This window comes from Haliaeetus albicilla, chromosome 2 (assembly GCF_947461875.1).
Source record: "Haliaeetus albicilla chromosome 2, bHalAlb1.1, whole genome shotgun sequence".
Classification (NCBI taxonomy): domain Eukaryota; kingdom Metazoa; phylum Chordata; class Aves; order Accipitriformes; family Accipitridae; genus Haliaeetus; species Haliaeetus albicilla.
This window is the reverse complement of record NC_091484.1, coordinates 16,844,574-16,869,277: the sequence shown is the minus strand read 5'-3', so window position 1 is coordinate 16,869,277 and position 24,704 is coordinate 16,844,574. Positions and strand designations below refer to the sequence as shown.

The 24,704-nt window shown below is 42.4% G+C and overlaps 1 protein-coding gene across 2 annotated transcripts in view; it reads left to right on the top strand.

Moving 5' to 3' along the window:
• The window catches only part of AHCY (adenosylhomocysteinase), a 29,184-nt gene extending 10,396 nt beyond the window's left edge, over nt 1-18,788 (top strand). For both annotated transcript variants that reach the window (XM_069807599.1, XM_069807588.1), the window contains 6 exons: nt 2,962-3,074; nt 5,978-6,185; nt 7,039-7,126; nt 8,063-8,180; nt 14,406-14,600; nt 17,764-18,788. In XM_069807599.1, the coding sequence (XP_069663700.1) occupies nt 2,962-3,074; nt 5,978-6,185; nt 7,039-7,126; nt 8,063-8,180; nt 14,406-14,600; nt 17,764-17,895 (854 nt within the window). In that variant the 3' untranslated portion in view covers nt 17,896-18,788. The remainder of the gene's footprint in view (nt 1-2,961; nt 3,075-5,977; nt 6,186-7,038; nt 7,127-8,062; nt 8,181-14,405; nt 14,601-17,763) is intronic.
• The last annotated feature ends 5,916 nt before the right edge of the window (nt 18,789-24,704 follow it).

Here is a 24,704-nt window from a genome sequence, read left to right as displayed (position 1 = left end):
CCTAATCAAGCTCTATTTCCTTCTAGTGCTGTTGGTCGCATTTCCTTGTGTGACACCGTGCTGCTGCTTCTGCCTGGTGGTCTGGGAAGCAACAGGGAGGTCTGATGGCTCTTAGACTCCACTGAGGCGTCAGGGATGGGTTTGAACCAGCATCGGCATCTGAGTGCTGCTAACCTGCCGAGAGGAGCTGGGTGGAGGGGGCTGCAGCAGCATCTCCACCTGTGGAGTGCGACGGGGGGGCGGCGGCGGCGGCTCCCGTGGGGCGGCGCTAGGGGTCGGTGTTGCGCCGCGGAGCGCGGGCGGGGGGCGGGGCCGCCGCGGGTCCTCTCCCCGTTTGGGAGCGGGAAGACCTCGGGCCGGGGGCATGTGCCCCCCAGATGCGGGCTGGGGGAAATGCAACGGGCCGCGCTTCCTGGGGGCTTAAGCCGTGAACTTTGAAGATGGCTTTAACAAGCTTTATTCTTTCTTACTTAATTGAGCTCTGGTACAAATTTGGGATTCTCCTTTCCTCCCTTTTGACCCCTCCCTTGCTGGGGGGGGTGTGGGGTGTGTGTGTGACCTGAGCCCCTGGGTTCCTGGCAGCTGTCACCATGGCTCTTGTTCCAACTGGGCAGATGAAACCCAAAGGGTTGGGGCAAAACACCTGCCTGCCTTCTGCCAGGAGCTGTGCTCCTGTAGCCTGCTAGTGAGCTGTGCCCAGGAGGCACAGCACCCCTGGGTGCTCGGCGGGTGCAGGTACCTGCTAGGGAGCAGTGCCTGGGAGACTCTGCACCCCTGGGGTGCCCGGAGGGTGCAGGTACATGTAGCTCTGAAACACACGCTCTGGCTTTCCTGCCCTCCGGTGTTCTTGCAGGGTCCTGGTCTGGCCTCAAGGAACCTCCCCGGAGCCTGCAGGCCCCTCAGGGGGCTGACCTCTTTGTTTGTCTTCTGTGGGCAAAGCCAGCTGCTCAGCTGGAGGTGTGGATCTCATTAGCTTTGTTCCTGTTCCCACCTTGGGCTCTGCTTGACACTGTTGATCCCAACAGTGATGACTGTTCTGTGTGCTGTTCAGAGAGGTGATTCTCCAGTTATTCATCCTGTCCTATAAACTTCTCATAGGTCTTGGTGGCTGGGGAGGTAGTGACACTTGGAGACTTCTTTGATACCCAGAATTAATGGACTACATAAATAATTTTTTGGATTTTGGTGTGGGTTATCCATGTTGTTTCCCACTTACCTTCTCAGTAGCCAATACTATTTTAGGGATGGGCATGTGGGCTGTGGCTGAGGAGCCCTGCCATTGCCGCTGGCTGGTAATCTTGGGTAAGTCCTTTGGCCCCTCTGCTTTTGCTATTTGTGCAATAGGAAGGCTATTCACCTTTCTGAAACATTAGGAGGACTGTGGATAGAGTGTGGATTAAAAAAATGTATGTAGGAATTTGGAGTGATTATATATTTTACAGTGAGGGAGAGGAATTAAGAAAAATGACATGAAAAGGAGCAATATTTCTGCCTGTTGATGTGCACTCACATAGGATAATCTGGGCTGTCACCTGCTTCATCAGTAAAAGCGCGTGAACAGAACAATTTATAAATGTTTATTTCTCAGAGTTTTTCTATCAAAATGACTGTAAAATTATTCTGCTTACGAGCTTCCTTTCAATTTTATTCTGTGAGGCCAATGTGAGAGGTCACTTGCCTGGAGAGGCAGTATCTTTGCATAAATCTCTGATGTATGTAGAACTTGGTATTCATTGTTTTCATATTTTCTCCTTGTGAGTCTGAATTAGCTCCAAATGCCACATAGATCTCTTTATAGAGATGTTGCTCGTGTTTGTGGTTTCAGCCTGATTTAGCAGAATTCCTCTATTTTCCCCCAATAGTTCGTACTTCAACAAAATAATTTCCTTGCAGTATGCCTCTAGTCCTTAAAGAACAAACATAATTACCCTATCCTCTACAGTGAAAATTCAGCCAGACTGAATATTTTAGTTTCAGATTTATTCTGATTGTCATAAATTGAGTACCTTTTAGTACAGACAGGCTTTTGAAGTAATTGGGTGTTACCTGGTATAGCAGCTAGACAGTTTATATATAATGAGGTATTATTGAGACATGAGAGGAGAGATATCCAGAAGTCATGTGCAGTGATGCCACTTCTGAAAAATTGGCTGTTGTCAAAAGGTCGGTGAAGAGTCAGGATCCTTAAGGCAGGGGGTGCTGTTAGAGCTTTGGCTTTTTGGTGTAATGTGGAGCCAGGTAACCCCATATCAGTTCCTGTGTTATCAGGATCTTAGTCCATTATATGTTGTTGGTCTTTCTAGACAGTCCTTTGTCTCTGGTCTCTGCCTCCTGGACTGTTTTCAAACAAGGATAGATTTGAAATTATGTTTTTTGATTGTGCTAGTAATACCCATGAAACTGAAGTTTCATATAGCTAGTATCCAGATTTAGGGGGTATCTTGGCTGCTTCATCAGAGCTGAAGTTGATTGCATCAGAAGGATTGGGAATAGTGAGCTGTGTATTTGATTTTTTTGGTACTTTTTTCAGCTGATCATAGTGCTTTAGATTTAAGTGTGTTTAGGTATCATATCCTTTCAAGCCACCTTGCAAGAATTGAGTAGGCTGTAGAAACATCACTGAGGTGAACATCTTGCCCTTATTGCAGAAGAGTTTTTTGAACTTTTTGTGAGAAAATAGATTAGAATGGGGTCTTTCCCAATTCCCTGGTCTAGAGCTGGTCCCTTCCAGTTTTCCAAAGAATATTTTGTCCTGCTCTTAAGTGCTTTGTGGGGGAAGAAACTGGTTTGAAGTTTCAAACTACTGTTGGAGGATCCAAATGAGAGTTCGCATCTCTTCCCTGCTTCCTTCCTGCAAAGGGTTTAACTTAGATCTCTGGAAGATGCTCCCAGCACCTGGATGTATTGGTTTGCAGCAACATTAAGTCCAACTAAGGGTGAATCCTTTTACTCTCCCCACAGGAATTAGAGGTATTTCAGAAGAGACAACCACTGGAGTTCACAACCTGTACAAGATGAAGGCCAATGGGACCCTGAAAGTGCCAGCTATCAATGTTAATGATTCTGTCACCAAGGTAATGCAGCTAGAGCCCTTCTGCTATGTTCTGCTGTCTGACCAGTTTGGTATTGGGATGTTGTCATTCCCATGCAAATATTCCTTCTCTTGCTGAGCTATTCTTGACCTGGTACTGAACAGATTTTCACCATATCCTTGAAGTGAGCCTACAATGTCTCTCATGGGATATGCCATTGTAAACACCCTGTTTTCAGAACATCAAGAGCTTTTTTTTATACGTAAGGACATGCATTCTTCTTCATTTTAATAATATGAAAACACCTTTGGAAATGATGGCTCCTGGGGCACAGTCGGTTCCTGTGGCAAGGGACATGTCCTCACTCTGAGTAGCTTAAAGCTCACACGTAGGTGGTAGGTACCAGCTGGAAAAGAGAGTGTGACCTACGTGAGCTTGTGGCTGGTAAAGGTTGGTTGATCTGACAAGGTAACTCTGTGAGCGCAGTTGCAAAGGATGGGGCAGGAGGTATTCCTTGCTTAGCTTTTCAAGACAAATCCTGGTGAATCAAGGGATGAGGGGGGATGGTGTTTAAAGGGTGCTGGTTCTTTTTGGATGCTGATGAATTATAGTGGGAATTTCAGGCGTACTTAAGGTTTATGTATCTAGATTTTTTTTTAAATTTAGTTGCTAAATCTATTTCAAGTTACCATACTAACATTATCTTATTGGGCATGGTAGTTTTCACTGACTGTTTTGCCTGCTTTCTCTGCAGTTTGCTATCTGAAGAGTATCTCCTTTCTGCTCATGGATGTATCTGGCATTTTTATTTCATAGCTAGTGGGCTGGAATCCAGTTGATCTTGGAAGAAGCTTGTTTCTTTGCATCCTTTTCACCTAGATTGGTGCCTTCTGCATAATAACTATTAATAGTGTTTATTAGATTTGGAAATTCAGATGTTTCTAAAAAAGCTTCTTGAGTGGATTTGTGTTGAGCTTACTTTATCCTAGTGCCAAACAAGTGCTTATTTTCAAGTACTGTTTGGTATTTATGTAGTAAAAGATTTGTAGTAACCACAGTTACAGATCTCCAGGAAGACATGCAACTGAGCTGACAAAATCTGTTCTCTCAGTCTGGTATTTTCAGTTGGTGCCAGGTTCCTATACTAGTATTTGAAGAGAGAAAGCAGGCAGCATCCAGTTCTGTTCTTCCCTCCTGCCACTCAAATGTATTTTTGGGTGGGACAGATGTCTGCATCTGGCACTCTGCTACCTTGCCCGCATGGGAATGCACAGGCACCTGGAAGGCTTTGATTGCAATTGGGGGATTTGGTGATGAGGAATCAAATCTGACCCTGCTCTTTTGCTCCATAAGAAGGTTTATACTGCAAGGAAAATCTGCTGGAGGACTAGAAAAGAGGATTACCAACTGGCACTAGCTTTGGAATTTGAAGGATTGGTAACACAAATTTTCTGAAACTTTAATGGCAAATGTGCCTGTGATAGGACTTACAGGCACTGAGTCAGGAACTTCTGGATCTGAACTATAACTTCTTACACATTAGTCCTCGGCCAATTTCTGAGGCTGGGAGCGGTATGCCACTGTACCTCATAACTTGCTCAGATACAGCATTGTAGTCATAGCTGCAACATTTTTATACATGGACTTTGCATTTTTTATTATAAAAATTTTACAGTTGTAAGCTGTAGACTGAAAAACCAAACTGTAACATAACCTTGCACGTGCTAGATGGCACCAGCCGTAGTTGCAAGGTAGGTCCCATTTGAAAGATCAGTGCACCTACTCACATCTAGGTATGCAGTCCTAAGATTGCTTGTAGCAGACAGAGCGCTGCCTGTATTAAGTGAAAGCAAGAATGATTGGTGACTTAAGGCTGTAGAAAGCACAGGGCAGGCTTTGAGACCAGAATTTTGCTGTGAATGGCGAGTTCTTTACACCCCTGCCTTGGGAAGCATAGCACAACTTTGGTAACCAGATTTTTTTTTTTAAATTCTTGGCTTCTGTAACTCTTCAGATAATCAAATCTGTTTATACGGCCCATCCTCCTGGTTAAAATGAAGGGCCCAGGGAGAAAAAGGAGGAGCATTACAAAAATCAGTACAGCAATATGTGTTTCTGAGTTTAGGAAGATGTTCCTACTGGAGTACTAATTAACATCTGACTTAGCAGGGGAATTTTGATTTGGAGGTCTGGCAGTTAAGCTCATGTGTTAATGTTACAGTAGGAGGATGTTTTGCGATGGGGCATTAGGAGATGAAATCCAGGGATTCTTGGTTGTAATGACCAGTATTTTTAATGGCTACTTGCTGGATTTTTCTAGATCTGAGCAGTGGTGAGGTCTGGCAGTGTTAGTGTAACTGTTCCTGGGCAAGGAGACAATTTTGATCTTCCTGGGCTGCAGGAATCAATTTCTCATGGTTGTTATGTGCAACTTGGTGCTTCTGCAGGGTGCATGTGTCTTGCAAAGATAAGAATATGTGCTAACCAATTGGTCATATTCTGCTGGTGTTTTTTGCCTACCTGTGGCACTTGGTTCAGTTCATTGATAAACAGCAGCAGAGAACTGGTGAACATCTGGTTAAGGAACTCAGACCTACCTCTGTATGAAAGAATTGTTTGTGCTTTTACTTGATAAATTCAGGTTACCTCTAAAAAGCTTTTAACGTGTCCAAGCCCTAGTCAGTAGTCACAAACATATTTCTGAAATGCTTCTCACGAGGGGTGTGCTGAAGCCTGTATCTGGTCTAACTATATAGATTGAAACTGGATAAATAAAAACATCCAACCAGGTTATCTTCTTCCTATCCCTCATTGTGGTTAAAGTATTTAGCTGACTGTCAGCCTCCTGGGTGTAGTATTTGCATGGAAGTCCATTTTGTTTCTCTAAGGAATTATAACTTGAGTGACTTTCATCTTTTCTGAAACTGCTCCTTTCTCTTTCTCAGAGCAAGTTCGATAACCTTTATGGTTGCAGAGAGTCCCTCATCGATGGCATCAAACGTGCTACAGATGTCATGATTGCTGGAAAAGTAGCAGTTGTGGCAGGTTATGGTGATGTGGGCAAAGGCTGTGCCCAGGCCCTGCGGAGCTTTGGAGCCAGAGTAATCATCACGGAAATTGATCCCATCAATGCACTGCAGGCAGCCATGGAAGGTGAGAACTAAGGAGATGCAGAAATTAATGTATCTGATGAGGGTCTCTGCGTGTCAGTGTAGAACAATAAGTGATAGTTGGCCAAGAAAGGTTCAGTGAGTTTCAGCCCTGACCCTGTTGAGGTAGAGGTGACTCCAGTTTAACTGTAGGAATTCTTCCCTTACAGTTAGGGAAGGAGTTTATTAGCATAGGCCTTGAATATGTGTTTGGAGTCAAGGATATAGAGACCATAGTGGGGTAAGGCCCCCATTCATAATGCTGTAAGCCTGAGTTTGAATGGGTTCATTTTCCTCAAGTTGTGCAACTCTAACCTCCAGTGTGGGTTAAGACTTCACTGGAATCTCTCCACAGTAAAACACCAGACCTTACCTTCAGTAGGTGTTTTTGGAGAGCAATGCCATGCTCTCTGCCTTTCCAGCTGTGCTCATGGCATGCTCTGGAAGCTGTGCTCACTCTCTTCTGTGGGTGCCTTGTGTAAATATGCTTCCTAGTACCAGTTTATCCCATTTCTAGTCATACCTGACTAGAACCTGCAGGTGTTGTGGGTGTACTTTCCTTTGCAAACTTGACCCCCTGAATCCAGTCTGAGTGCAGTGCCAGATATTGCACCTGTGGACATAAGACATTGAATGTATAGATCTACAGATTGGAAACAGGTGAGAGATAGCTTTTTTGTGCTATGTTGGTATTTAGTAAGAAAGTATGCCCACTACCTCACATCTTCCATAGGTCAGGTGTTGGCACAGACTTCTCTTACTCATTCTTTCTCAGTACTTTTCTACTTGTAATATTGTATCCCACTTTTTAATAAATGCTGGTGGTTGGGTAGAGGAGTAACTTTTTCTCTTTTCAGGTTATGAAGTTACAACCATGGAGGAGGCCTGCAAAGAAGGCAATATCTTTGTTACCACCACTGGCTGCACTGACATTGTTCAGGGCAGGTATGGTCTAGCCACTTGCTTTAGTGAAAGTATAGCTGTACAGTTAGGTTTTTTTTTAAATGCTGCTGACAAGTTATGATTGTATGGTGAGGGTTAGCATACAGTCTCATTTCTGGACATCAGAATTTAGCATCAATTTAGTGAGAAATTTGGGCTTTGGACTTTCAGGTCTGTTGGATGTTGCCATGTTGCAATTGTTCCTGTCGTACAGCATGTAATGATGGAGAAACAAAAGGTGTAGAGGGGATGATAGATAGACTTTTGGAGAATGAGATATTCAGGGCTAAATTCTGTGTTAGGACAGATAAATGTGAACAGAAGAGTAGGTAGGTAAAGGTTGAGAAGTAAAGGTTGAAAGTGATTCCATCTGTTAGTACACATAGCAGACTTGAAACTAGCCTGTTCTCAATAAACTACTCTGCAGTTTTTTTGTTACTGCTTCTTAGATCTCAATTTATAGCCCCTCCACTCCACACAAACTCATTCCTATCTTTGACATTATGATTGTACATGTTGTAGTGGAAGATCAGATTAAGTGGGAGGAGATAAGGCCATTAGTCTCTAGAGATGTAAAACTGCTGAAAACTTTAAAGTCATGAAAAAAACGTTTTCTTCTGTGTAGGAGAGAGAACTGCAGGTATTTCAGTTTTGACCAATGAAACAAAATAGTTTTACTTTCCATACTGGGAAAATACTTTCTCTCCAATAACTCATACATCCTTGGGAAGTGTCCTTCCCTAGAAGCTTGAGAATTTTTCCAGCAGACTTCACATGCCTGAAAGGTTACCAGACCTGCATGTCTTGTGAGAGTCAAATGTAGGCAGTAAGTCAGGCACTTTTCATTTCTCCTTGAGCAGAGCTATGGACCAGAGCATCTTCTGGTGCTGAAGAAAAATTTTTTGTGTGTTAACTTTTGATATAACTTTTTTTTTGCAGGCACTTTGAGCAGATGAAGGATGATGCCATAGTGTGTAATATTGGCCACTTTGATGTGGAAGTTGATGCAAAGTGGCTGAATGAAAATGCAGTAGAGGCGGTGAATGTTAAACCTCAGGTGAGACAGCCCTTGCACAAGCTCTCCTGTTAGAAAGAAGCAATAGCTAACCAGTGTCTGTTTCCAGAAAGGGGGATACTCCTCTTCAGGTACTTTGTGTTTCTAGCTTTCTTGGAAGCCAGTGTTGCTCTGGGCTGATCAGAATGGAGATTCTGCTCTGCTCTTCCCTGATTAACCTGGAACAATCTGCACATTGTATTCTTGTGTTGGTATTAAAGCAATTGGTTCCAGCCAGTGCCCAAGTGTACAGCATGGTCTCTGGCAAGAGGTACATGGTATGGATGCATCTTTCTCTGTGTTCTTACTTCCTTGACAAACAGGAGCCTACCCCTTAGTGGTCGTCGTGTAGACAATTAATTGCATAAAGTTAATTCCTTACAGGAAGTCAGTTTTGAGGTTTGGGTTATGGTGAGGAGGTATGGAAATGTGCTTTCTTTGATAGCCCCCAGCTGAAACAGACCATTAGACACTGTATAAAACTTCTTAAGAGCAGAGCCCATAGATTGCCTGGTGGCTGATTTGAATTTCCTCTCAGGAAGCTGCTTGCTCATGTACTGCTCTGCACCAGAGTAATCTTGGTCCTGGTGCAGTGTGCCAGGATTAGAGTGAATCTCAAGGGAATGTCTTTTGGGATTCTGTCAAGGTTTGAAAAAATTCACCCCTCTTTGTTTTCAAAGCATTTTTTTTATACTTGGAGATTGAAGCCTCAGGAAAGCCTATCTGGAGGTCTGCCAAACTCAGACTTCTCTTCCAGGCTTAGTGACTTCATTTTAGAAACCTGTGTAGACCAGAAGTCTATGCATGGGCAGACAAGGCAAGATGTTTTATCCTTGCTCAGCTTGCATTCCCACCGTGTATTTACTTCAAGCTATGGCTGTAGCTACACAGGAAAATAGGGATCTAAAAATTTCAGCTTTTCAGCTGTGTCCCCTAAAGCAGAGAGAGAAAGCTAAACTAAATCAAAACTGTTTTGTAACACCAGCATTGAGGGAGAAATCACATAGAGCAAACCAGGCTTTGTCTGACTTGGCATGTGACTTGTAGTTACTTTTTGAAGAGGGTGTGTGCTTGCTGATAGCAGGATTCTGGGACAGATTTTTCTACTTTTTTAAAAATGCCACACCCAAGCATAGGTCTTAGTAGGTCTCAATCTGCCCTTCTACTTTTCATAACTCTCCTGTGACTGATTGGCCACCCACATCAAGCTCTTACTAAGCAGTTGTGAGAGTCTTTTCAGTATCCTGTTTGTTGTTTGGATGCTCTACATGGGCTCAAGTAGGTATGAAATTATACCCTCAAGCTCTCACTACATTCAAGTCTGTTCTTGCCCATGACCTTAGTGTGGAGCTTACTTTGCTCAACAGCTCTTGTCCTAGAGGAGCCTGCAGCTAGCTGCTTGTTTTCTGGTAGTTCGGGTTTTAAAACTAAAACTGGGATGGCTCAAAAAGTAACCATTGTTGAAGGTGGAATTGGAGGTTAATATGGTATCATACAAACTACCTGCACATGGGTCTTTTAAAGTCCATGTGAAAAATTGTCACTGTTGGCAGAAGTAGTAGTTGCTTTTTCTTTATATACTCTGTATTGAAGGAGCCAGTCTGTCACAGATGTATTAGGTGCAATGAGATGCAGTCTAGTCCAAGGTATGAAAACTGTAACAAGTTTCTAGTTTAAAACCAGAATATTACTTTTTCAAAAGCATGGAATTGGGCTCAAAGTCATCCATATGGTTTAATGCTGAAGACCTACCTCCTACCCTGAGCCTCCCTGGTCTGTTATATAAATCACTGCTGTCACAAGCAAGATGTTCAGAGTGATGCAAAGGAGACACCTGTTCACAGAGCAAAAGCTGTGAAAATAGCTGCCCAGCATACTGTGGGTGCCACAAGTGTGTTTGCTTAAAAGTCATTAGCTAAAATTTGTAAAAGGTGTCTGGCAGCCCTGAGTGGATCACCTGTGTGTTGGCTTGATACACAGATAGTGGAAGCTGAGATGATATACTGGGGGAAATAGCACTTTACCCTTGGGCTGTTCTTGTACTTTTCCTTACCCATCTACTGGTTACCACTGGAGATGGGATGTACCTAGAGGTAAATCTGACCTTATACAGCCATTCCACATGGTTGAAGCTTTACTGAAGTGAGGATGGCCTATAGATGTGTACCTTGTCAAGCCCAATAAAAGCTGGTCCCTGTCTCAGGTTAGTACTTGGGTTTTGTTGACTTTTAGCAGTGAATCTGAAGCACTGTTAACTGGTTTGAATCCCCAGTTGGACTCTGTAATTGGTGTATTTAATGCTATATGTAACTACACTGTGCTAGTGGTATACCCCTATGCTCCGTTTTGTCTGTTTAGATTTCTTGTCCCTAAAGACTTTAGACCTGTCTGACAAGGTAAGGAAGTACCTGCTAAGCAGGTGTTAGGTGAACAAGTTCTGCTGTGTAAAAGCTTCATTATTCTTCATTTTCATTCTCTGTGCCTGATTGCTGTGGTGGCTGGGCAGTTGAGAAGGAGTGGATGAATACATATCCTAAAAGCTTACTCATTTCAGAAGGGGGACAGCAGGACTGGGAGGCAAAATGTAACTTTAGAGCCACAAATTCCATGCTTTAAACAGATTAAAAGGTATTGAGTAGAAACTTGCTGCACTTGCTTAACTCTTCTAGGATATGCATTAACTTCAGGTTTAGAAACAAGCTCCCTGGAGGTATCCTGCAGCTTCTGTCCCTCACCACCTGCATGGGAATTTTGTCTGCATATGTTGAGACCTTTCTCAGGGCAGCAGTGATGAGTCATTACAATAATTGATAGAACTGCTCTTACACTGAAATCTGGGAAGGAAATTATTGGTTTGCCACTTAGGCCATTGCTGGTTCCTCAGTTTTGTTGCTCAGACTCATCAAAGGGACACTTCTGTGGTCATCTTGTCCCCAGTCTTTTGGGGGCCTCAAGGGGAGGTCAGTCCTGTGTTAAAGGTGTGAGATCTTGCACTTATCCTTAGAATAACATATGTTTTTTCACATGAGTGTTCTGGGTGAGGTATCCTGTTTTATAATACCAAGTACTAACTCTCTAAATATTCAAATTTTTACTAAGACCTGGCAGCTCTTTTCTGTATCTGTCGCAGGGAGGGGAATATAGTACAAGAGCAAAAATCTCTTAACCTCCTATGAAGACATCTGTCTCTTGGTCAGAGGAGTAATACCACAGCTGAGGGTTGCTGGACTTCAGCTAGAGGTACAGAGTAGTTGTGAAAGTGTCCAACTTGTTAGTTTTCAGTACCATATGGTCTCTAATTACAAATGGTGAGCTGGAATAAGAAATATTTAATACTTAGGAAAGGAAAACATCTTATTGTGCCATTCTGGCTTATCTGTTGCTTTCAAAGTACAGTTAAGGAGGAGGTAGGCTTATTACGGAAAAGCTGTCAGGCTGTTTTGAATATAGGTTTGCACTGCAGTCCTGCTCAGCTGTATTCTGGTATTAGAGACTGATGTGTAGCACAAGCTCAACTCGAGAGGGGAAGGAAAGGTCAGGGTGAGATCAATGAACTTTGGCTCTGAAAATAAATTATTATTGTATCATGGTGTGGAGGGAGGTGTGAAGCAGCCAGAAAGTCTGCAGCAAGCTAAATAGCAATGGGGAAAGGGAGCAGGCATTTGTATAAGTGTGGAGATGAATTTAGTGCTTGGATAATTGGAATTCTACTTTTGTAGCAACTTCTTGAGCTTATGAATCAGCCTGTTTATCTGCCCATAGATGAGATGTGTTTCCACAGTACTGACTTAAGCCTCTGCTGGTACCACTACTATTTGGTATTTATTTCTGTGCAAAGACATTAATTTGCATTTTCTGCATTACCCTGTGCATTGAGTGAGTCATGTCAGCAGATTGCCAAAGGTGTGTGATTCCATGCACAAGTCAGCAGCTGTCCAGGTGCAAGTTGTGTGGATATTAAATGGATATAATATTTTGACACCTGAACCACCCAATTCAGACTTCAAAACTGAAATACTACTTAACTGCTACCTTGTAGTAGTTTAATCTGTAAACATAATGTTTAAGATAAGCAATATTGTAGCTGTTCTCAGGGTTTTTAGTGTTCTGCTTTCTGGCTGCTTTGTTTCATTACTTCCTCCCATAATCTTATGCTAGCCCATGTGGTACTTTTTGGGTGGACTGAACACTGTCACTTGTGGTTCACAATGGAGAATCAGCATCCATAAGAATTATTGCAACTGCTCAGTGGAGAGCATTCTTACTAACCCCACCTTGCTGTGCTGCTCTTGGACAGGAGAAATTAAGAATGTATGGTTTCTGTTAGAGGTGGTTACTGTCTGCATATGTTGTGCTGAAAACACAATCTGTTCTATGAACCCAAGAAGCAGAAAATAGTGCTGCAATTGAAGCATAGCTGGGGAAGACAGGTGGAGGCACAGACCTGCTCTGAAGGCAAAATACCTGTTCTAATAAAATGGTTTCTATTGGTTTACTTCATCTCTGCTAAAGACCTGCCAAAGATGTTTTTTCAGAAGTGTTTTCAGAACAGTGTTGATAACACAGGGATGTTTTGGTTACTGCTGAGCAGTGCTTACACAAGAGTCAGGGCCTCTTCTGCCTCTCACCCCACCCCACCAGCAAGGAGGCTGGGGGGGCACAAGAAGTTGGGAAGGGACACAGCTGGGACAGCTGACCCCAACTGATGAAAGTGATATTCCAGACCATACAACGTCATGCTCAGCATATCAAGCTGGGGGAGGAAGAAGGAAGGGGGGCATGTCAGGAGTGATGGTGTTTGTCTTCCCAAGCCACTGTTAGGTGGGATGGAGCCCTGCTTTCCTGGAGATGGCTGAACACCTGCCTGCCTATGGGAAGTGGTGAATGAATTCCTTGTTCTGCTTTGCTTATGTGCATGGCTTTTGCTTTCCCTATTAAACTGTCTTTATCTCAACCCACAAGTTTTCTCACTTTTACTCTTCCAAATCTCTCCCCCATCCGACCACGGTGGAGCGAGTGAATGGCTGTGTGGGTCTTAGTTGCCAGCTGAGGTTAAACCATGACAGTTGTTGTTACAATTAAAACTTTTAACTTTCAGTCCAACGCTTTAAAAATAAAACTGAAAGTGATGTGTTTTGCTTCATATTAAGTAACTTTTGAGGCTTAAATTATAAATACAGCTGTGGGGAGGGACCCTTTTAGGTCTTTCACAGTTGCTGTCCTATGACAGCATAAGATAAATGGACTTGCCTAAAACATTAACCTTTGTCAAAGTTGGTTGTTGGTTATCTTTTAAGACTTTGCAGAGATTTGCTCTACTCCCATGTGCTTGGTGTGACATGAGCAATAAATACAAGCGAATACTGAATATTCTTATAACTTATAGGCCATATTGGTGTTTCATTTTGGGCTTTAATATTGTAACCCTCTACAGGGGTGAAGGCAGGGGAGAGAAGAGCTAGTGACTGGTGGGAAGGAGAAGCAGAGTTAACTTCAATATTGCAGGAGCCCAGTTTGGCCCAGACAGTTGAGGCACATTAAGTGACATTATCTCCTGAGTTGTGTGGGACTCATATAGCTGAAGACTTGTCTCTTTAGCCCATCTGAGACTTGATTCTGTGTGCAGAGTACTGTTGTCCCCAGCATAGCTTGGAAATCAGTGTGAGTGGAGGACCATGTCTTTGGCCCTCTGAGAGCAAAGGAAGGTACACCAGAAGCTAGGATGGCTGTTTGTTGTACTGTAAAGCATTGGCCTAATGGGAATGGGAAGAGTCACAGGGGAGCAGTTTCAGCAGGCTGAGGACTCTGGCTCTTACCCCTGTGTTAGACGCAAAGGCTCTGGACTGTTGCGCGCAGAGGTGTTCCCTCTCTCTCCTGTCTCTCCACACCAGTTGTTACAATTGGGCATATATGAACTGCATTTTACTGCTAGCAGCATGCTGGCCACCACAGCTGTCTGAGACAACATCTATGTTGAAAACCAGAAGAACTGCATAACTGGTTAAATATGAAGCAGATGCTAAGATTCATGTTGTGTGAAGTCCAGAATAGCTACAGGCTTCACAAACACTGGCTGGGAATTGAGGGAGGGGCGTCTCAATTGTAATCAAAGTCTGTGTTGCAAGCCCACTGCTGAATTGTTGATGTGGATAGAAAGCCCACAAAACTTCGCATTATTTAAAATGCTCTCTTTACCCTGACATGACACTGCTCTTTTTCCCCACCCAGGTGGATCGCTATACGCTGAGGAATGGCCGTCATATTATACTGCTAGCAGAGGGCCGACTGGTCAACTTGGGCTGTGCCATGGGTCACCCTAGCTTTGTTATGAGCAACTCCTTCACCAACCAGGTGCTGGCACAGATTGAGCTGTGGACCAATAGTGACAAATACTCTGTCGGAGTCCATTTCCTGCCAAAGAAGGTGAGTTAGAATAGCAGAAAGATGCAAGCCTGTAAGGAAGCAACTTCAGATGAGATCACGTAGATTTGTTTTGTTTGTGCTTGAGGTCATTTTCCTACTGAATGTTGTTGCAATGAGCTTCTGTCCCTCAGTGAATGCTTGGCTTTGGTCACGCTGAGTCTGAAGTGGGCTATCTTTTGTGGCTAACCTGTTGTGCAGAACTGGGACTTGTCTGTCCTGTGATAAGAATGTCCAGTCATGTTTTGGCTTGACCTGGGGCTCTTCCCTAAGGTGTTGGGAAGGCCTGTGCTGCCTCAGGGTAGTCAGGAAGCTTCTCCCAACCAACCTGTTCTTTCTGCTGAATGTCAGCATTCACAGCAAGCTTTCACATGCCTATCCAGCAGCAAAGTCTAGTGGGGCAGAGTTGAAGCTGGAGTGAAACTAGGTATCGCTTTTACTGTGGCCGATAAAGTGTGAGTCCCATTTGTACCTGAGCAGAGCTTATCACAATCTGGTCCTAATACCTTCACAAAATATTAATGACAGATTCTCTCGTGTTTCACTTTAAACTTCTCTGCATTCTTTGTTCTTGGAAAAATCTGCATCATGTCACAACTCGCAAATTCCTTTTAGAAAACTAACCTGGTTTTAATTTTCCAAAACAAGCCTGAGAATTTGAGATGGTCATTGAAAAAGATGCTGGAGTTAGATCACACTGCCTTTGGAATGCAACCAGGTGTGAGACTAAATGTGAAAATACTTTTCATTTGGGAAGTAGAATGTGTATCTTTGGGCTTACTTATGAAGTGTTTACTGAAGGACTTTAAGCTTCCAAAACCATCTGTTCATGATCAAGCAAAGCATACCAGAAATACAATGTAGGAGTTAATCAGGAAGCTGACACATGATCAGCTTCAAAGGAAAAGTTTTGTTGACAATTCTCTCAAAAATTATAGTCCAATGTTGCTAGTAAAATGTGGTTTCATCCTCTTCCTGAATAATGATTTTTAGTAAGCATACTTGAACTGGAAATGAGAAGTAATGCCCAGATCAGTTACTTAGATGGAGTTGCATGTTAGTGGAGCATTCTTCAGGTTCATATACTGTGACAAAATGCTTTTTTTTACCCTCTGCACTCCATAGAGTATTTCGAAGAATAAAGCAGTTGCCTTGTCAGAACCAACAAAAGATGGGCAGAAGAGCTTTCTTCGATAATTTTCTGGCTACTGTCTTTCCTTGTTCTGTGTAGTAGTTTTGAGGTTCAAATGTAAAATTTAACAGTTATGAAGCACCTTACGTTGCACTTTCTTTGACTGCAAGAATATTGCTTTGATGATAACCTGTTACGAACATGCACACGCTTCTGCAGTGTGCGTTCCTGGAAATCCAGGCAAACTGTTATGTCCATGTTCTTGGCACCAAATCTGTCCATCCTTGTGGTCAGCTATCTGATTTTAAGGTAAGAATGTCAGCTTACCTTCATCTAAATTTGTGTACCTTTTTATCTAAATCTTGAAGTCCCCAAGCTGAAGCAGCTGTGAAACAACTTATCTCTGCTGCAGTTTGAGAACCTAATCTGGGAAATGTCAGGGACTTGGCTCCTTTTCAAGTGGGTGTAATCAGTCTTAAACTTGCTAGAAATGTACCTATCAGATCTTTGCATGTCAGTCTAGTCAATCAGATACTCATTCAATTTTTAACCCTCCTTTTTTTTTTTCCTGGCAGGATCTACTAAGCTTAAATACTTGTTTCCCTTCTGAACACAGTCCTTCCAGTTAGCTTTTTCTTTCTTTTGTGATTATCCTGACTTATATAGTGTTTGGTAGCTTTCATAGTTCACTTCCACAGTCTTCAACCACTTCATCCTATGTTTTTAATTTTGTCTTGTACATCTCTGGCTGTGTTGGTTCTCAAGAGATGTTGGCAGTTCCATATTACTTACTATGAGCAGGTTGAACTGCAGGGAATTATAGTCTGTACAGATGTAGCTTTTTACCTAGTTCATTATAATGGGGTTACTTCAGAGTAGTTGCTTGTTACCATGCTCCTTTGGGAAATCTAGGACTAGTTATTGAATCATTCTGGTTCAGTGCTGGTTCACACAAGCTGAAGATCTCGTCCTTGATTGTTTTGTTGATTTATTGCCCTTCAAATATATTGTTGCAACCTTTCACATCTATTTAACTAGTATGGGGGAAATATTGGCAGTCTTTCCCATGCTGCTGGGATTTAGACTTCCCTTAAATCTGTTTCCTTAGCAATGCTTACTTGTATTTTGCAGGAATTACAAATGGTGGTCAAACTTGTCCTGTTGTAACTCAGCAGCACCTGATCCCTTCTTAGTGCTGTTCTTTCTATCTTTGAATATCTTTTATGGCTGTACATTCCCCTCTGACATAGCAGCTAGTTTGCCATTTCATTATTTTTCTCACTCTTCTGTACCTATCTCCTGTAGCACTTAGCTGTCTTGTAATTTTACACATTTTTCAGTCTCTCAAGTTTGCATGTCTGCCTGACGCCTCTGGGATAAAGGAAATATATCAACATTTCTGAGCCTATGTCCCACAGCCCACCTTGGCTTTATTCTTCATGAAGATAATGCCAATAGATACTAGTATTCTTGCTGAACTAGTGATTCTGGAATGAATTTCTTAACACATGTACCCCTGAGATGGGATATCTGGAAAGGAGATGCTTTTTTTCTTTTTTTTTCTGGTATTAGAACTTACCTAACAATGTAAGATGATAGTCTAGTATGTCCAGGTGTCTTTGTAGTGGAAACATGACTGGGGCTTTACCATTCTACCCAACTGGATATTCTTATCCCTGAATAGTTTGATCTCTGTTCTTTACTTGTTGGATGGGTGTGAATGTGTAAGTGAGATTGAAATGGGCTTGATTATATGAAGTTGTTGTGTCTCACTTAAGCTTAACTTGACTCCCTCAAAAGCATGGGGCTTTTCCATCTGAATGCAGTTCTGTGCTCAAAGCAGATGTCTGCGCTCAAGCAGGTGAGGTATGTTGGCAGGGAAAGAGCTGTCTGACTGTTCATCTGTGTCAGTCTAAGTCCTTCTTGGGGCTGCTATTGATTTTCACATATTCATTTCTCACTATTGACCATGACTTCCTGAACCAATAGCACTCTGTTCTGCTAATATTCTTGTCTCAATGTTTTGTTTTTCAGCTGGATGAAGCTGTGGCTGCTGCTCATCTGGATAAACTGTGTGTGAAGCTGACAAAGCTGAGCGACAAGCAGGCCAAATACCTAGGCTTATCAAGAGATGGGCCATTCAAGCCAGACCACTACAGATACTGAGCAGGTGGCACTACCCAAAGACCAAAGTGCAGGGATACAACCTTCCAAAGCTCTTGTGTGTGCTGGGCTTCTGAGAACAAGCCCTTCGCCATATTCTTCTCAGTGCTGCAGAACCCCTCCCCTTACCAAGGGAACTACAGGGCCTTATTTGTTAGTGAAAGAGGATCATTCTGACTCTTGGAATTAGAATTGGTTATGTAGCTAATGTCATGGTGAAAAGGATCATATGCACCTTTTATGGGCTCCTAATGTTCCCAGTAAGGGGAGCAGGACAGAAGATTGCCAAATGAAAATGCATAGTCTTGTCAAACATGTGGCTGACAGCCTTTTTGAACAGACTGACCAATAAGATGGAGAACGGTTTCTACAGGGAGATGCTTTTTGCCATGCCCTGCTCTAATCTAGATTATTAATTTAGATTAATTAGATTAATCTAATCCAATTGGGAGGCTGGCAGTGTCAGGCTTCTCTCCACAAAGGTGCCCTAGCTGAAGTGCATGTTGTGAAACTGGAGGAAGTAGGGAGGAGTGCAGGTTGCTTGGTCTCCTTCCTATAAAATTAACCTCCTACTCGCAGATTAGAGCTGGAGGTTTTTTCTGGGTTAATTTACTCCATCAGTTTTGGTCACAACAAAGACCCTTCTATGCCTCTTTCATACCAACTTGAGGAGGGGTGAGGCAAGAATGACTTTTTGTAGCAGCCTTCCTAGTGTGTTTGTAAACAGCTGAGAAACTACTGAGGGGATGGTTAGGTTTAGGGACCTTGTTCGATCCTTTGAAAACACCAGCAGCACACTTCTACCCCCAACTTGATTTTTCTGAGTTGTCATGTCTGCTGTATCTTGTTTGTCACTGACTCAAAGTGCTTTTATTAAAGATCTGACTGTGGCCTGACTTGTTTTGTATGGTGAGATGCTTTTGGTTTTGCCATGGATTTGTTTACTTTTGTGTGGTCCTTAAGCTACTGAAAATATTTAATGTATCTGCATGGGGTTTCCTCAAGGCAAATGTCAGTGCTGTGGCTAACCTGCATCATATACTTGAGCTGGGAAGAGCTGCTCCTCAGGTTATTTAAATATTTGAAGGGCTGAATCTTACAGGGCAATTTTGAATAACCTTTACAGTAAAATATGCAGATTTCACTTCAGTTTCAGAAGCTTTCCAGAATGGATGGAAGACTTTGAAACATGTCCTTTGCTGTAGCAGCTGATTTCCTTTAAAAAAATGTATATTGTAGTCTCATGTCCTGACTCCCTGCTGATTTCTCAACAGATGCCCAATCTGTATTAAAGGAAAAGTGTGTTCAGGTGGCCAAGAAGGCCAATAGAATCCTGGCTTGTATCATAAATGGTGTGGTCAGCAGGACTAGGGCAGTGATTGTCCCCTGTACTTGGCACTGGTGGGGCTGCACCTCGAATACTGTGTTCGCCCCTCACTACAAGAAAGACACTGAGATGCTGGAGTGTGTCCGAAGAGTGATGAAGCTGGTGAAGGGCCTGGAGCACAAGTCTTATGAGGAGCAGCTGAGGGAACTAGGGTTGTTTAGTCTGGAGAAAAGGATGATGAGGGGAGACCTTATCGCTCTCTACAACTACCTGAAAGGAGGTTGTAGCGAGGTGGGGGTCGGTCTCTGCTCCCAAGTAACAAGTGATAGGACAAGAGGAAATGGCCTCAAGTTGCACCAGGGGAGGTTTAGATTGGATATTAGGGAAAATTAATTCACTGAAAGAGTTATCAAACATTGGAACAGGCTGCCCAGGCAGTGATTGAGTCACCATCCCTGGAGGTATTTAAAAGACGTGTAGATGTGGTGCTTAGGGACACGGTTTAGTGGTAGACTTGGCGGTGCTAGGTTTATGGCTGGCCTTCATGATTTTAAGTGTCTTTTCCAAAGTAAATGATTCTATGAAATCATTCAGCCTTATTGCTTACTTGCTTTTTATTGGCAAGAGCACATCTGTCACTGACAGTTCCACTAAATCATTTACAACTAATTTTTTAGCTGTTTTTTTTGTTTGTTTTTAATCTACATGCATTTAATTCGGTATTCAGTCTAACCTGAGTTTGAGCATCTTGATTCCCTGAATATGAGTTGTCAGTCCCCCTGTGATTACCTTACAATGGTTTTAGCAGGAGCTGTTGAATGAAGAATAGCACTGAAGAGAGCCCAGGTATCAAGGCTTGGGAGTATCTGCTCCCTAGCACTGAAACCCCATGCCTCAGCTCATGTGGCATCCCACATCTGGCATATGCCGAGTCATATGACAGTGACAGACTACAGCTTTTCTCACTTGCGTGACAGTGCATAGCAGATCTCACATAGATGGGGTGAGATGTGAGCTGTGGGATTTCTGGATCTGACACAAAGGATCCCAGAGAGGGGGAGATGGGTTGTGGCACCATATTGCAAATATAGAGACCTTTGCACAGGCAGGAATGAGAGTGTGAAGTGGGAGCAAATGCAAGTTTCATACTCAAATTTGTGAAACTCAACAGGTCTGCTGTATAGGCAAGCAGGGTGATGCACTTAACTGTGTGCTTGCACATGTTCTCTGTGAAAGGTACTGCGAGAAGACTGTACTGGAGCAGTGAGGAGTGCTGCTCAACTGCGGTGTTTGTCGGGCTCATGTCCTCAACCAGGCTGAGCAAATGTAGTAAGTCTTGGAGCAGCCCTACCTTCCAGTTCATCAGCATCTTTCCCCAATCTTGTTTGCAGGCTCATTTTGAAAGGCAAAAATAAAAGTGAGATTTGCAAGTGTGCATAAATGAGGTCCAGTTTAGGAAAGTGTGTACAGTATGTCAGAGGAATGTGGAGAGGTGGTGTGTGCTCTTTTTTCAGAAAATAGGAATTGACTTGGATTTACAGCTTCCCCCTGGCCCCCAAATACCTGGCAACCACTGGCTGAAAACTGGGAGATGCCTAAATCCACTCTAGTTAATAGCTGTTCCTCAAATTTAGCCATTTCTAGCTATTAATTCAACAGGGATTTTAAATTAGATCAGGAACACACCCCCTCCCCCAGTAATAAAGTAGTACTAAACCAGATCTGGTTACCACACTGGGAAAAGTTCTTGTTTAATGCTATGTCCAATTTCAGTTTGTTTTTTAACATCTACCAGCCCTTTAGTGTGGCTAGGCTGTCCCAGGATGGTAATGAGCACTGTCATCTTGGGCAGTCTGCCCCTGCAAAAATGATTGAACCTGGTGGTAAAATGAAATTAACGATGAAGGATTATCTTCATACAGGTCTCTGATTTGGCCAAGAAGAGTAATCACATATTTCCTCAAATGTCTTTCAGATTAATTTTCTGTTAATGCTTTCCTTATTGTTGGCAGCGAAAATACTATTCTCTTTTAAATAAGGCAACTCTTGCCCCTGTTTTCCCTCCACTGTTGAGTCAGAAGTGATAACAGAGTACAGGTGGTACATTTTTCTCTATCTCAACAAGATACACTGGTCTCCATAATTTTTTAAAAAAGCAACTGATTTGCAATACAGTCTTGCTAGGTCCCGCTCTTTATTTTTTTTTCCATGGCTAGATGGTCTGTGGAGATTGATGGAGGTGTACAGATAGCCTTAGGAAATGTGGATCACTATAAGCAGAGAGCAAAGAATGGGTAAATGAATGTTCTACTTATGACTCTGTGATTCATGACTGAGCTTGTTTTCACAGCAGTGGTTCTTCTTGAAGATGATACGAAGTTTTGCAGAAGCCAATTGTGGTTTTTAGCCTTTAGGGCTTTTTGGTTAAGATAAATCAAGTGTAGTAAATGTACATTGTAAAGTCTCAGTAGTTTTTGCAGTAGCATTGTTTGCCACTGGACAACTTTGTACAACTATAAGAAGCATGAATTACAATTAAGTTTTATTTTTCCTTTTTTAAAATCACTAACCCTTCATGAGTGCTTGTGGTTTGCATGCCAACTTAGAAAAAGCAAAACCAAACAAAAGACAGAAGGAAAAAAGTCCTGTGGAAAAATACTTCTAGAAGTTAATAGGATGAAAACAAAAAGGGTTTAAGGTTCTGCAGCATCCTTTTGAATTGGATGGGGACTGACATCCCTTCTGCTTGTCTAATTCCCTGAAATTTTGTAGCAGAGAGATTAAACTTTTTAGGATATTTAGAAAGTCTATAGCAAAGTTTTTCCTTCTTGTTCAATCTGTAGAGTCCAGAGACACTCTTCAGCAAACCTGTTACTTTTCAGTAGCACTCTGGTTTTGGTTTCATCAACTGGGAAATAATTTCCATAAGGGAGTATTAAATGGACCACATTGATAGACGTGCTCCTTTTCCCTGATGGCACAGCAGCATTTTAGAAGTAAACTGAACAGCATCTTAGTTGCAATATTGCAGATGTTGGAAGCACATTAAATGCTTAGTAATCAGGCTAACACAGTTTTTGTTTTGAGCCAGTGCTTATTGTAGGTATCTGCTTTGCATTATTAACTTGATTTTCATTCAGTACAAACATTTGGTGGTCCTGTTTTTCCTCACTTCTAAAACTTACTTCCTATGTGTATCTTATTAACAACTGGATGCAAACTCATTTTGACCCTTTTTGGCAGTGAAAGCCTTTGCCTGTGATATTGTCTGACCTGCCACCGAGATGCCATTTTATAGAAAAAGAACAACTCTGCCCAAACCCTTGTACTTAGAAGAAAGCAGTAGTGATGGAGGGATGTTAAACAAGTTGAAGAGAATAAAGGGAAGTAAACCATCTGATATGCTCATTCAGTGCTGTAAATACTTGCTTCCCAAAAGGAGAAATTATTATGAATTGAATCACAGCTTTATAGTAAGGAGGTCTTTTTAAATACTAAAATCTTTGAGCTGAAAGTGGTCTGGCTCTGCCAGATATTTCTGAGGCCTTTTCAGAGTGAGGCACCCCTGGCTGTTGAATTACTTTAAATGCATCTGCTCCCATTGCCATTCCAGAAGACTTAAAGAATTGCTGACTTTCACAAATAGGTGAAAGACCATTAACCTTTAATTTTTTTTTTTTTAAAATGCCACACTTGTTTGTTATGGAACACAAGGAAGAGTGAGACTGTATAGTCTCATGATTGATTTCTGGCTATTACTGTTGTAAGTTGTATAATACTGTTGTTCACCTGTTTGAGGCACCTGTGCAGAGTGAAGGGAAGCCTGTATGAGATCATGAATGACACTTAGCTGAGGAAACTGCCAAAAATAGCAAGGGTACCACAAGAACACTGTTATTAGCTAAATCCACCTGATGGTAGAGCGTGAGTGATGAAGGTATATATTAAAGTGAATAGAAGATTTCCACTGATTCAAAGGGGCCTGAACTAGATCACTAGGGAAGGTATATTTTTGTCTTTTCCTGCCTTTATATGTATTAAACGAATGCCACATGTGAACTGTGTTATGACACTATTACAGACATTTTAGGGGCCCCATATTTCAGGCCAGGATTTCATCTTAAAGGATTTCCTGGATAGAAATACACGTGTAATGCCATGCAGCAATTGTAATATCTTTTTCATTTCACTGAAAAAGCTTGCAGAAATGACTCAAGCCTCCTTTTTCTTCTGGGAGAGGTGGGAGAGAGCCATATGTTGGCCATCTGCATATCATCTGAGAAGTTTGCCAATAAAATCTTTGTATTACCTCAGAAAGTAATCTGCAGGCACCACAAATTTAAGAAGGGCACTTTGAGAGTGAGTGAGTGCTCTTTCAGGCAGCCTAGTGTGTCTCTGGTGCTATTCTGCTGCTCCAGATGGGGAAGGTCTCCTATAGGTCCTATGTCACATCTGCCAGCCTTGCATGGGTGTTTCTGATGTGTCTAAGATGGCACTGGGCGCTTATGCTGCTTAACTGGTCCTTTTGTGAAAGTCAGTTACCAACAGGGGGAAATAAAAGGGGCAAATTTTCATATGCCTCTTCTTAGCTCCTTCAAATACAACTGTGCAAGAAGCAGGAAATATATGTGTTGACCAGAAAAGCCTAAGCTAGTCTGGCATGCCAGACTGGTATTTGGGTGACTTGGCCCCCAGATCAGGGTAATTTGCTGGGGAATGGGAAGGAAATTCCACCAAATCTTCTCTAGGTAAAAAACTTCTCTCACTGTTGTTCAATGTACTGGAAATAGCTAATCAACAACAACTGCAAGCACCTGCTGACCTCAGGATCCTCAATATGTTGTTGGATCTGAAGAAATTGGGAGCATTGTTAAAGCATGTTAGATAAATTATCAGCAGAACATCTCAGGATCTCTAATCTGGATCTGGCATTGTCTTTTTTGTTGCATTCAAGAATGGCATTACGTGTGTTACAAGTACTGGGATGTTATAACAGGTAGCTGGCTATGTAACTAACTTGGGTGAGGAGCCACAAGGTTTTGCTTCCATTTTACAGGCTTAAGGAACTACTAAGTGAGGAAATGCATTGCGGGTCTATTGTGCATGTTCCCATGCTTTGTGCTATACCTGCATTGATGGGAGCTGATGATGCCATTGAAAAATACCTTGTGGAGTCTAGATACTGGCAAAATGAAAGCTGAAACAGCTCAAAGTGGAGATTGTACGAACAGAGATGAAAGAACCACTCACGGAGGACCAACTGGGGGACTTCACTCATTGCCCTTGGTGGGGTGCCCATCAAAAGTGACATGGGATTTTGTCTCATCCCCACAGTAAGAAAGGCATGCAGTGGTTGAGGTGGTTTGCATCTGACACAAGAAGCAATTATTTCTTTTCAAGTATTAAATGTACTAGAAAAATCTAAGATTATGTTTCTCTTTAGAAATGAGTAGCTGTTTGCGTTTTCAGTTTTGGAAATTAAGTG